At 41.5% G+C, this 13,106-nt stretch overlaps 1 protein-coding gene across 1 annotated transcript in view; it reads right to left on the bottom strand.

Moving 5' to 3' along the window:
* MYO3B (myosin IIIB) overlaps nt 1-13,106 on the bottom strand; it is a 424,126-nt gene that overhangs the window by 73,405 nt on the left and 337,615 nt on the right. The window contains exon 24 of the mRNA XM_029607903.1: nt 5,180-5,300. Within this exon, the coding sequence (XP_029463763.1) occupies nt 5,180-5,300 (121 nt within the window). The remainder of the gene's footprint in view (nt 1-5,179; nt 5,301-13,106) is intronic.

The following is a 13,106-nucleotide window of genomic DNA, read 5'->3' as shown; positions in this document are numbered from 1 at the left end:
TAGCAGTCATCATTTAGGGATGCACAGAACCTAAGGTGATATTCCTACCTCTTATTTCAAAAAACCAATGAGTGATCTATCTTCTATAAATCTGTGTAATTCCTTCTGGAATCAGTAACAATGAGGTCCACAAGCTAACGATGCATTGTCTGAAGTACTTAATTTCATTTTAAACCAGCTATCTGATAGTGTCATTGGGTTCGCCATGACTTCTACAGTATGAGACTTATGGGAGGATTTTAAATCCCTGGCATGTGCAAATCCGGGCAGATATGCATGTGGCCGGGCCGAGTGCGCAGGGAACGCATTTTCTAAACGGCCCGGCCACGCGCGTATCTGCTGGTAGATGCAGAAAAGCCAGGGTTTAGAAAAGGGGCAGGCCGAGGGCTGACCGAGACTGCGCCAATTTGCTGATCCGGTTGGCTCCCAGGTAGATATAGATGGGATTTAGGGGTTGGAGAGGAGAGGGAAAAAGGGAGGAAGGATAGATAGGGGGATAGGGAAGCTCCCTCCCAGTCTGTTCCTTAATTGGAGTGGACTGAGAGGTAACTGGGGATGGCCTGATCGCATCGCCATGCTTTTTTTTTTTTTTTTTTAAATCAACCCCTCCTTACACGTGCGAGTCGTGACCCACCCGCACATGCTCGCGCCGATATAAAATCAGGCACACACGTGCGCACGAGTATCGTATTTTATAACATGCCTGTGGCAACACGTGTATGTTATAAAATCAGCACGTCCATGTGTGTGCGCCGGGAACCACACACACATGGACGCGCGCGTGCATCTTTTAAAATCTACCTCTTAGTGAATAATAGTTTCCTATTTTCTTTTGCCACACCTTTCGTGATTTTACATATCTTTATTATCAAATCTGACTCTCAGGTGTCTCTTTTCCAAGCTGAAAAGTCCTAATGTTTTGAATCTTTCTTGGAATGAAAGTTGTTCCATACCCCAAATGTGCCCTACTCTGTACTGTATTTTAGGTGTATCATGTCCTCTTTTACTTTGGATGACCAGACATGCATAGTGCATTTAAGAGGTGTCTTGTTTGTGAATCCTTTCTTAATTATTTCTATCATTCCATTAATTTTTTTAGACTATCAGTGCTCAGAGGGCCGATGTATTTAGAGAACTAACCATAATGACTGCAAAATCACTTTCCAGATTGGTAACGACCAAAGTAGAGCCAAGCATAGATGTACAACCCCATCTGAACAAATAACAGTCCTGCATCAAACTTGTAAACACTGTTGGTAGGACTTCTTTTCCCTCTTCCACCTTTTCCCTACTGTTAAGTGACTAGGTCTGGTCTTTTCCAAATATTCTGTATAGCAAACACTATTTATACATGCTCTGCCCTTACTAATATTCTGCATTTGCAAATGTCCCCCGCTTTTATACCAGTGGACAATGTATTGGCCATGTGCATGCCTGACTGGTTATTGAACATGTTTCAATAAAACAAATATTTAAAACCCTATGGCTGGCACATCCCAATAGGTGAACAAGGTGGTCACATAGGGTGCCAGCCATTAGGGGGCGGCAAAGAGCAGCCAAGAGAAGTAGAGACTCGGCAGGCCGTAAGCAGAGCCTATCCTGCTCGTGGCTGAGAGTAGTAGAGACTCGGCGGGCTGCGAGCAGCACTGATCCTGCTCATGGCTGAGAAATGCAAACACTCAGTGGGCTGCGAGCAACACCCATTCTGCTCGCGGCCGAGAGAAACAGAGTCTCGAAAGGTCATGAGTGGCGCCTCCATTTGTGTTTGTGTGAGAGTGAGAGGGATTGTGAATGTACAAGAGAGCAATGGTGTTACTGAGAGAGAGGGAGGGAGCCTGTATACGGGTGTGCGTATGAATGAGACAAGAAACCTAAGTGTGTGTAAGAGAGGAGGCCCGTCTGAGTGAATGAGGTCAGGGCCGGAGCCGGGGCCTAGACTGGTGGGGGAGCGGGGGTGGGCACAAGGCAGAAGATTCGCCTAGGGGACCTAATACCCTGCACCAGCCCTGAAAAACTCTATTTATTCTAACTGCTAACATGAGCAAGCTATGGAAGTCACCAGATGCAAATCTGGAATGAAAACAGCTGTGAACAAAACTAAATGTTAGATAAATTTAACCATGGAAATAGTGGGTGGCTCTGAAGGATGGGGGGGGGGGGGGGGGGGGGGGGGGGGGGGGGGGGGGGTGTGGAATTTAGCCACTAAGCGCCAATTTTATTTATAATAACTGTTTACATTGGAGTGTTTGGATATTTATGGGTTATTATAATTCAAGTTATTTTCTACCCTTTAATGCATTTAATTAGACATGGTCATAGATTTCTCTTGTTACATGATTTGTTAAGTCAATTTTACCATTTTCTAAATTTTAATTTGGTTTCTTTTATCTCTCTGCCACTTTTTTCCCCACTTTTAAAAGTTTTTCTAAATAGGGGGGTCATTTATCTAAGTGCTATATGGCGTTTTCGCATGTGAAAATGCCATAATGTTTGGTGCAATACAAATGAGAAGGATATTGGGGCAGGAATTTTGGCCAAGTGGGCTGGGTTCATAATTTTGTGAAGCTGTATTGCATGGCTTTAGCTACACCTTTTTCATTTGTGTAAAGCCATGCAATAGGGCTTTATTGTGGTTGTGATGTTTTTTGCACATGCTGTTTTAAGCTCCTGGAGAGCCAGCCAAGCTATCTGGGCTGGGGGGGGGGGGGGGGGGGGGGGGGGGGGGGAGAGAGAGAGAGACACTCTAGCCATAATGCCCGCATGCTAGATAGGTATTTATATCTGTATAGGAGGCCCACCTAGTAACTCGAGGTGAGGTTTAGGTATTAGTGTAGGGGTTAGGGGCCACTTTGACATTCAAAGTGAGACATACAAACAGAACAGTGCTCTCTTGTGAAGATTTGATGACCTTCACTCTCTACCTTGATGAACTTTTTCGAAGGAAGAGGGTGATAACATCGATGAGGATTGTGTTGACGTCGATGGAGTCACCTTTTTGAATAAGTCCTCTAATTTATCAAGGTGAACCCGCCTGCCCTTCAGGGTCATCTGCGCAAAGGTTGAACCGGCGTGAACATCATGACTTGGACCTAGGCATAGGATGCATATCTCATGCGGATTAGTGATGGACATCATTTGGGGGTATTTGGGGCATTTTTTGAAACCCGTGGCCATGATAAAATTATAGGCCGTGAACGGTTGATGGCTTTCGGGTACCGGTATAAGGTAAATGAACCATCTGAAAAAATGCTCCGGAACGGTACTCAGCGAGTGTCAAAATCCTTAACAATTTTCCATGAGAAATTCACAGAGCTCCTTCAGCGCGAGGCTAAAAGCAGCGCGGAAAAAAAAGACTGAAGGTAGACCCCTGTGGCTTCAGGGCTCATGGCAGGCTGGGCATGCACAGTAGGCTCAGTGTGCCAGTCAAAAGTTTCTAGAAACTTTGACAGAAAGTTTTCCGTGATAGGGCTCCATTCAGTGATGTCACTCATATGTGAGGTCTACCATCCTGCTTGTGCTACCTGCTTTTAAAGTGTTACTACTATTTCTTAACCTCCATAAATATTCTTATTAGGTGGTCAGTAGTACAACTAATCATTTTTCAGTACAAAATTTCTATCCATAGAGATTCTGCACTGCTCCATATTTCACTTAGCAATTGCACTTTATTTAAACCTATACCTTCTTTAACATTTATTTATTTTATTTATTTATTTAGGGCTTTTTTATACCGACACTCATGATACCAATCATATCGTATCGGTTTACAATAAACAGTGGTGCAATAACATTAACAGTATGCATTAACAGTAACATTAACAGTGAACAGTAGGCGAAGAGAGAAAAAGTGAGAGAAAGTTACAATAAAACAGGGGCACTTGAACTGGGAGGAGGAAAAGCCAGAGGTATGGCTAACATAGAAATAGATAATAATAAGTCTCAAAAATAAATAATATCTAGACATCTACTTAGGACTATAATAATCGCTTGTACTCAGGATTGAATGTTATCAAATATATACACGATATCCTATACCTAGGGCTGTGGCATGCCATATGATTTCTGACTAAATAGTATTTGTTCATAACAATCAAGACTGATTAATGTAACGTGTAACGTCAGAAGCCATGTCGGGGATGGGGAACGTCATTTGGTGGACCAAGGTGAGTTGTAACAGCAGGGGATGTCATAGATCAGGGAAGGCTTGTAGAAATAGCCAAGTCTTGAGTTTCTTTTTGAATGTCAGCGTGCAAGGTTCTTGTCTAAGGTCTGGAGGCATGTTATTCCAAATGGTTGGCGCTGCTGCCGAGAAGGCTCGATCTTTAGTGGATGAGAGCTATTCCTCTGCTGTAGTAACCTATTCTGCCTTTTTTTATATAATTTGCTCCCAGCTGTTAAGGCTATCACTCCATTTTAGAAGAATTAATTATTAATTATTAAATATTAATATGATTTTACACTGGACATTCCAGTTTGCTCATTTTGTTCTTTTCTTGGTCTCCAGCATTTGTATAGAATCTTTATAAATGTTGTCCTTGGCCAGCAGCTCATCTTTGTGTACTACTTAACTAGGAATCTGTTTTACTCCCAATCAACTGCCTACACTAATAGGAGTCACAAATATACACAGATGATTTTAGCATGCGTACATTATAGCTTATTTTGGAAGGGAAACTATTCTGGCAATGTTGTGTTGAAATTTGCTCACAATGTTCATGGGCTAAAAGTGCCTTTCTACTTTGGCTGCACTGCAAGTACCTTGGGCATAGTTTTCTAACAGCCTGCCCAAAATTTAAATTGCCCAAAGACTTTGTAGAAGGAAAGTAAGTGTGCATTTTCCCATTGGAAATTATCCCACCCAAACTACCTACACTCAATCAAACCTGCTAAAATGTGCATCAAATTTCCCACATAAAATTACATGCATATTTTTCAAAATGTAAAAATATGTGCCTAAGTGGAAACCCTTCTACAGCCCTTCTGTGGGAGCGCCTCCTCGCACCACGGGTAAACTTATGCACACACGTTTGTAGGTAAAGCACTGTTTGACTTGCGGAAATAACTTTGAAAAATGACCCTCTTACAGTCTAAAAATTAAACTAATTAGTTGAAATATTGAATTCAGCTTACCTCTTAGTCAAAATAATTAAATTAAAAACCACTGAAATATTGAACTCACCAGTTTTCTTCTCTGTTGCAACTGATTGCCGATCCATGGTTTGAGGATTGAGCATTCACGGCAGGATCAGTATTGCTTTTCAATTTTGTGTAATTTTTTCTTGCAACATAGCCCCTAAAAGCTAAAATTAAACAGTTATTGTGGCATCTGGACAGCAGTGGCTTTCAATGGCTACAACTATTTAAGAAAAGTCACCAGGAATCTCTTGTCACTAATACAAGTTCCAAGCTACATCTTTGTGCTGCAATGAGGCCAGTGGAATGGACGAACTAGTTTCAGTGCATGAGAGGTCTCAAAAAAGGCTCAAAGATTGTGGGACAAAGTATATTAATTTTTTTTAAGAACTGAAATTATTATAATTTTTTTTTTTTTTGCATTTCCCCACCAACCTTGATCCTTCCTCCTCAAGTGGCACTAGGTAATTCTCCCTACCTTGAGGACTGGAGGGGTGTCTCCTCCCAGGTGCATGCAAATCCTGGCAGATATGCATGGGGCCAGGCCGAGTGCGCAGGGAACGCATTTGTTGGCGGGCAGGGGGCATTATAGTAGTGGACGTTTTCCTTCCCTTCCAGGCCTGAGTGCACCACCTCTGTGGCATGTCCAGGCCTGATTGGCCTCCATGGATGGGGATCCAAAACCAGATTCCTTGCATCACAATGCTGGGAATACCCCCCACCCCCACCAAAAAAAAAAGCTCTATTTTTATACTTTTCCAGTGTGTAATATCATAGATTCATTTTTATTATACATACATATACACACACACACACAGACATATATACTGATGATAAGCTCCTTGGCTTCTCTCCTTCTATTATTACTTAACATTTCTATAATATTACTAGACACATGCAGTACTGCACAGATTCACATAAAAGACAGTTCCTGCTCCTTGGAGTTGACAAGATAGTTGAGACAGACAAGAAAAATACATCTCCAGTAATCAAGAGAATACTGAGATCAGTTTTCATGCTCTTGGTGATAATTTTCAAAAGGATTTATACGCGTAAATGTAACTACAATTGTAGCAATTTTCAAAAGCCATTTACCCACATAAAGTGCACTTATGCAGCTAAATCCTATGGATGATTCAATGGCAAATATTGTAGAAATTTTCAAAAGATTACTTATTGGGTAAAGTGCATTTACATGTGTAAAACCCCATTTTAAGCTTGTAAAAGATTTTGAAAATCAGGCTTTCAATCAGCATTGTTGAAGATATCTATGCATAACATGTGAAGGGACTCCTCAGAGTCTCTGCTAAATGTATGCTCTTTAAACAGTGAAGAAATAATGTGTGGCAAACTATTTACTGGTCAATATAATTTACAATGAACTTTTTGTAACTGCATACTAAAAGTAATTGTAAATTATATTTACCAATAAATAGTTTGCCACACATTATTTCTTCGTTGTATATTCAATTTATGTGTGTGCTGTTTACACTGCCTGTTTTGCATGCTCTTTAAACAGGACATCTTTTTACGACATAAGGAAGAGGTATGGCACATTTGTAAGAGCACACTTTTGGAAGATTGCCAGAATGGATTTTGCTGTGAACAGTATAGTGTTGTAATACAGAAACATAGTAAATAATGGCAGAAAAAGACCCATGTGGTCCATCTAATCTGCTCAGCAAGTTTTATTTATTTTATATTTTAATTAATTAAATAATTTAGGATAGTAACTGCCACTTTGTGTAGGTTAACCTGTTAGGATGCTTTGAAAAGGTTTTCCTATAAAGTTGCCATCACTGCACTGTAAAAATCACACTGATAAGACTTGAAAAAACTAATATAAGATTGCTGACATGACAGAACATACTGAAATGCTAGACTGTAGGCCAAAAGTCAAAAAGTGTATTGATTCAGCCTTAAGTTTCAGTCCTACTACTGGGCTCAAATTACAAGAAATCACATGACTTCCAAGAGTCCCAGCATCATTAACACACAAAAAAAACCTCCTAAATGGAGTAAAGGCAAAAGCACATCATATTTTAAAGCACCAAAAATGTTTTTTAATGTTTTATTTAAAAAAGCTTTTATTTATTTAGTGAATCATTAATCTCATAAAAACATATATTATATATATGAGAAAAAATTATAAAACTGTCCCATTAAGAGGATGTTGTGTTACTATCAACCAATTAGGTCATTGGGGTGTACATTGGATTTAATCTGTTGTGAAAACAATGCTGTCCAAGACTGCTTCTGAATTGCCTTGCTGGTAATCTTGCACTTTCCTAGAATATCACAGTACTTTATCTATAATAAAAGATCTTTCTTAAGCTGCTGATATGAAGTATTTACTTTGGTTAACCCACAACAAACCCCTTGCCCTCTATTAATAGTAGTAACTGCTGCGCCATGCTTGTTACCCCTAAGCCTTCTGTTAAAGGTAGTAGCAGTTGCCGCTCCATGCAGGTTAGCTCCATGCCTTCTGTTATGGGTAGTAACTGCGCAGCTTACCCTCATGCCTTCTGTTAAGGGCAGTAACTGTTACTCCATGCAGATTATCCCCATGCCTTATGTTAAAGGTAGAAGAAGTCCTATGATGTAGTGGTGAGGTGAGAGACCAGTCTTTCTTTCAGTAGGCTATAGGGAGGCACACAGGCAGCAGTTGCTGTTGTATGTGAGTGAGCAGCTGCAGGACTAGGTTAGGGTCTGTGGAGGGAAAGATAAATCTTAAGCTTTCCATTCCTATATTTTTCTTCTCAAAAGTCCTAAGGTGGTGGGCATTTATTTATTTGGTAGGTTTCTAGCATGCCAATCTTAAATACTTGCTCTTGGTGGATGCAAGCAATATAAAAGTATAACTTATATCTTTTACTCCTTCTCATATTAATTCTATTAGTAAGTTTCTCATGTGTTGATAGTAACTATTTCTCTTAGGGTTTTTCGAGGGTGAAAAAAATCAGAGTCTGGTGTGAGAAATTGTCTTCTGGAAACCACACAGTAATTGGCTGTGTTGTTCTTCAAGCAAGGAGGCATTTCATTCTGACTCTTTTAGTCAATGCGACTTGTTACCAACAAGCTGCAAAACCAGTGGGGGAAAAGAGAAGTCGGTATTCACATGAGTATTGGAATTCAGTACCTGGGGTGTCCTAAGAGGTATGGGAACTCCCAAAACCTGCCCATTAGGAGATCCTGTATTAGAGAAGCAAGGGAATCCTGTTTGTGTGGCTTCTGACTATGTCAATAAAAGAAACAGATTTGTCACCAAATAAAAGTACTGTTTGCCAAATTGTCACAATCAAAGACATTTTATTTCAGTAAAAATTTCAGTTGGAGCACCATCCAGGGTGTGGAAACTGTTTTATCAGAGTCCAAGTGTACAAGTGTACAAATCCCCAAGGGCCCAGAAAGCAATTCCCCTGTTTCAAAATGGATTTATACCCAGAACTCTCTTCACAATGAAGATACATAGAGGGAAGAGGGTGTTGACAAGTAATCTATTGTGTTATTTATTTATTTTTAATTTAACATTTTTCTATACCGTCGTTTGGTGGGAACCGTCACAACGGTTTACATTAAGGCACATAAAATGATGCTAATGTATCTTAAGTTACATAGGTGCCATTTTAGGGTCGGTAACATAGTTTGTAAATGATATTAATTGGTAAGTGTAATGAGTCATTTCCAATTCACATTTTAAAACTTTTGGTTACTAGATTACCTTTAACATTGCACTTTCACCCTTTTGCTGAGCTTTAAAAGAATGAAACATAATCTGATTAAAATTACACACATTGATTTTGGTTATGTGTTTGTTGTTCAATTGTTTGTACCTGCTTTCCCTTGAGTGCTATTCTCCTTTCTCTTTTTGGTAAGCTAGTTTAAAAAGCCAGGTTTTTAGATTTTTCTGAAGGTTTTGTTGTTGCTTTGTAGTCTCAACTCTGTGGGCATGGTGTTCCAAAGTATGGGTCCTGCTAAGGATAGAGCTCTTTCTCTTACTTGTGTGAGTCTAGCTGTTTTGACTGATGGAATAGTGAGGAGTGCTTTGTTGGCAGATCTCAGATTCCTATTTGGTACGTGTACACGAAGTGCTGTGTTCAGCCAGTCTGCTTTTTCATTGTGTATTAATTTATGTATGGTGCATAGTGTTTTGTACTGAATTCTTTGTTCAATGGGTAGCCAGTGTAATTCTGCTAGGGTTTCTGTGATGTGGTCTCTTTTGCTTTTGCCGGTTAAAATTCTAGCAGCTGTGTTTTGTAATATCTGTAGTGGTCTTAGTGACGTGTATGGTAGGCCTAGCATAAGGGCGTTACAGTAATCGGTACTAGCAAAGATCAGCGCTTGGAGTACTGATCGGATCTTGTTTCCATTTTACCACTGCATACAACAATTAAATTCACATTACACACTAATATGCTCTTTAAGGACTGAAAAGTATGCTGCAGATGACATGTTTTTGAAGAACGCTATTAGGCTCATCAGTTTGAGTCTTTTACAATTGAGACAATGTAACAATCTAAATGATGTTGTGCATCCCCCTCAAGAGACAATTAAATTGTTTGATGCCTTGACATGGGAAAATTCTCTGAAGAAGCCCGTTTAAGGATGAAACAGAGGCCTTTGTTGGGAACAGTGTATTAGAACATTAATTGAACGTTTCAGACAGGTTTAAGATTTTCTGATATTCACATTTAGGACTTTGAGGTTAATATTTTGAATAGGCTCTGTTGCGTTTCCCGGCCCTGGCAGGCCCAAGACCGGCTCTACTCACCCCTGACACCCAGGTCCCAGACCTGGCCCTTCTTCTTTGGTAGCGGTAGGCAGTCGCCTACGCGCTCATGCTCCTCCTACACTCCCAGGGTCCTCCAGCAGCTCTGTGGCCTCCTCTGGTCCCAGTCGGGTCTCCACACGTGCAACAAGGGGAGATGCCACCAACCATCTAGTTCTAATCCGTCCGCCTTTGGTGTACGCACCTTCACTACCATTAAAGGGGCCGAGGGGGGAAACCTTCCCGCAGCCCTGGATAATTACGTCTCCAGGCCTTACTATTTAAGGCAGGCTCCGCCATTCGGTCTTTGCCTTGGCAACAGGTCTCCACGCTTCCTGTCATGTACTTAGTTGCTGCTCATTCGTGTTCCTGTTCCTGTACCTGACCTAGTTCGTCTTGTGTTCCTGTTCCAGTCTTTGTGCTCCAGTTCCAGCGTCCTGTTTCCTGACTACCCTTTGGACAGATTCCTTGGCTTTGACCCTCGCTTGTACCTGACAACGCTTTGGACGGATTCCTTGGCTTTGACCCTCGTTTGTTCCTGACCACACTCTGGCTGGATTCCCTGGCTTTGACCCTTGCTTGGACCTGACCTTGTCTCCAACCACATGCCCTCACTTCAGCTTGAACCTGACTCTGCCTCCAGCAGACTACTTTGGACTTGGCCTTTCTTAGGCTCTTGCCTACGTACAAGCCCAGATTTAACGTGTTCCTGATTCCTAGCCTGCTTTAGCCTGTCCGGGCTTCTAGAACCAGGCCCTGTCTTTAGCCCAGCTCCACTGGATCCTGCATCTCCGCTGCTTCCTGGCTCCTTGCCTTAGGACCCTCTCCTCGTGTTTAACCACGTGGAGGCCCGTCTAAGACCAGCCGGCCCTGGTACCCAAGGGCTCAACCTGCGGGGAACGAGGGCTGGTAATGGTGAAGCTCCATTCAGCCTCCACTTCCCTTCAGCTCCGCCTCCTGACAGTGGGGACCTGTGGGGGTTTCCCCACGGGTAGCGCCAACTCCACCTTGGGCTAAGGGTCCACCTCTGCAACAGGTTCTAAATAAAAAGTTTTGAACTTTGTATAAAATAGTTCTGTACCAGTATCAGAAATTTTGCTCTGTTTTGTAATCTATTGATGTTTTATACATTTTGAATTTTTATAAGTAAAATATAATGTATGTGATTGGAAGGATGTTTGCAAATGTGTGAATTGAGCTCAATGGTATTATGTGTAAATGGTATGGATTTTTTTGGGCAGATTTTGGTTTCAATATATTTTTTCTTTATTAATATTTGCATCAATGTCTAGTTTTAATAAATTCATGAATTAAATGATGCTTAGCAGTATTTTAGAATGTACTTGTGGTTGATATATGAGAAGAGGGGACTCTTGGGAGCCCCCTATTATATTACTTTATGATAACAAAGAGGATAGCAGAGCTGGTGAGAATTCCTTGATAAGAAACTAGTAGCATATTGTGTATTTGTGTGTCTGTGTGCAAATTAATGTGATGGCGCTGTACTGCTTGCAAAAGTTTTAGGCTTTCTGAAAAGCAGCTGTTTCTATTAGGTATAAAGTACAAAGAATGCCTAAAAGTTTTGCAAGCATTACAGCTTCATCACAGTAATTTGCATTACTGACTATTGGCACTAAGTACTTGGCTCAAGGAGTGTGAAATTAGCAGGCTCATGTTGTTAGTGCCCCATGAACAATCAGCACATTACGGAGGAAGAATGATTACCAGCTGCCACACCACTCCCAACATAGGGATTTTATAGCCAGTCCAATACACCAGATCCTGCTTCTTGCATGCCCAATGATGGTAGGATTTAAACATAGGGCAAGAACAGAATGAACATATAATACTAGGATGACATTCATACTCTTTAATTAGATGTACTGTAAACAATCATTTGATCATAGCCATTATTTAGTCAAAATGATTTCATCTCAAAGACTGATAAGAAGTCTAACTGCAGGTGATGGGTAACATTTGGACCCCACAGAAATCTTAAAGATGAATAAATTGGTTTTGTTTCTAAAATGTTGTCCTTTTAGATATTTGTCACTGACTCCCCATTATAGAATACCACCAAGTCTCATTTAATTATTACAAATGGTTTGGCCTCTGTGCTTGAAAAGCTGATGGGGTCCAAATGGACCATTAAAGAATGTACAGCTGTTCTCTCGCCTGAATGAGTTTTCTCATAATAGCTAACTTGCATATCACCCAGTGTGCTAACCAAGTTTATGATTTTGGTTGCAGAGGTGACTCAGCATGGTGATTTTTGGGTTTTTTTGCAGATGTCCTATGGGTTGGAGTATGTTCAAACTTCACCATAACCCCAGTTTTGCTGTGCTGTTGTTTGAAGTAAAGTTCATTTTTGCAGGAAACAAAATCTTGCTTTTCTGTCTCTAATCAGCTATTCCTCTCAACTGAATCCCGTGTCATCTCTGCCAGGGGCAAATTAGCCTATTGGGGTTTCAGACATGCCCCAGTGGGCCAGACAGCCCAATAACATGGTTGATATCAGTCGCACTGGTCCCATGCCTTCAGAGCTGCTGTGACTAATACTAAGCCATGCAGCAGGTCTTCCCCTATAGTGGGAGCCTCCTCAGAGAATCTCCTCTCACTCCTGCCTGCCTTTAAATTTTCATTTGGCAATGGCTGCTCTGTAGGCCTGTTGTCCTCAGACCTCTCTGCACCCACCATCACCGAAGCGGCAGAAAAAATTCCTGCTGTGTCCCCTCACATCTCTCTTGCCTCTCTCAAGGCAAGGGGCAGCTAGAAGACTTCCTGCTGCTACAGCACCACCAATTCAGTCTTTCTACTGCTGGCTTCCCTCATGCTCGGGCAGCTAAAATAGGCCCGGTGTGCGTAACCCCCCCATGCGCGTAAATCTATCCCCGATGCTCCATGGGGTGACGCCGCCGTCCCATGCCACGCCCCACCCTAGGCACGCGCGCATCTCATCTTCCTTTAAAGGGGCCATGGCGGGAAACTAACCCGCGGCCCAGGATGATTACGTCACTGGGTCCCAGTATATAAGGCTGGGCTCAGCCACAGTTAGTTGCCTTTGCAACAGGTCTCCAATCTGGTCGTGTACTTTGTTGCTTCCTCTGGTGATCCTTCATGTTCCTGTCTTGTCCTTGTTCTTAATCCTTGTGTTAGGATTCGTGGGTTTAGTGGACCATAATTAAATTACAATGTTTAAAAATCA

The sequence above is a fragment of the Rhinatrema bivittatum genome, chromosome 6 (genome assembly GCF_901001135.1).
Source record: "Rhinatrema bivittatum chromosome 6, aRhiBiv1.1, whole genome shotgun sequence".
Lineage (NCBI taxonomy): Eukaryota > Metazoa > Chordata > Amphibia > Gymnophiona > Rhinatrematidae > Rhinatrema > Rhinatrema bivittatum.
The sequence above is the reverse complement of the archived record's forward strand: the minus strand, read 5'-3'. Positions and strand labels throughout refer to the sequence as shown.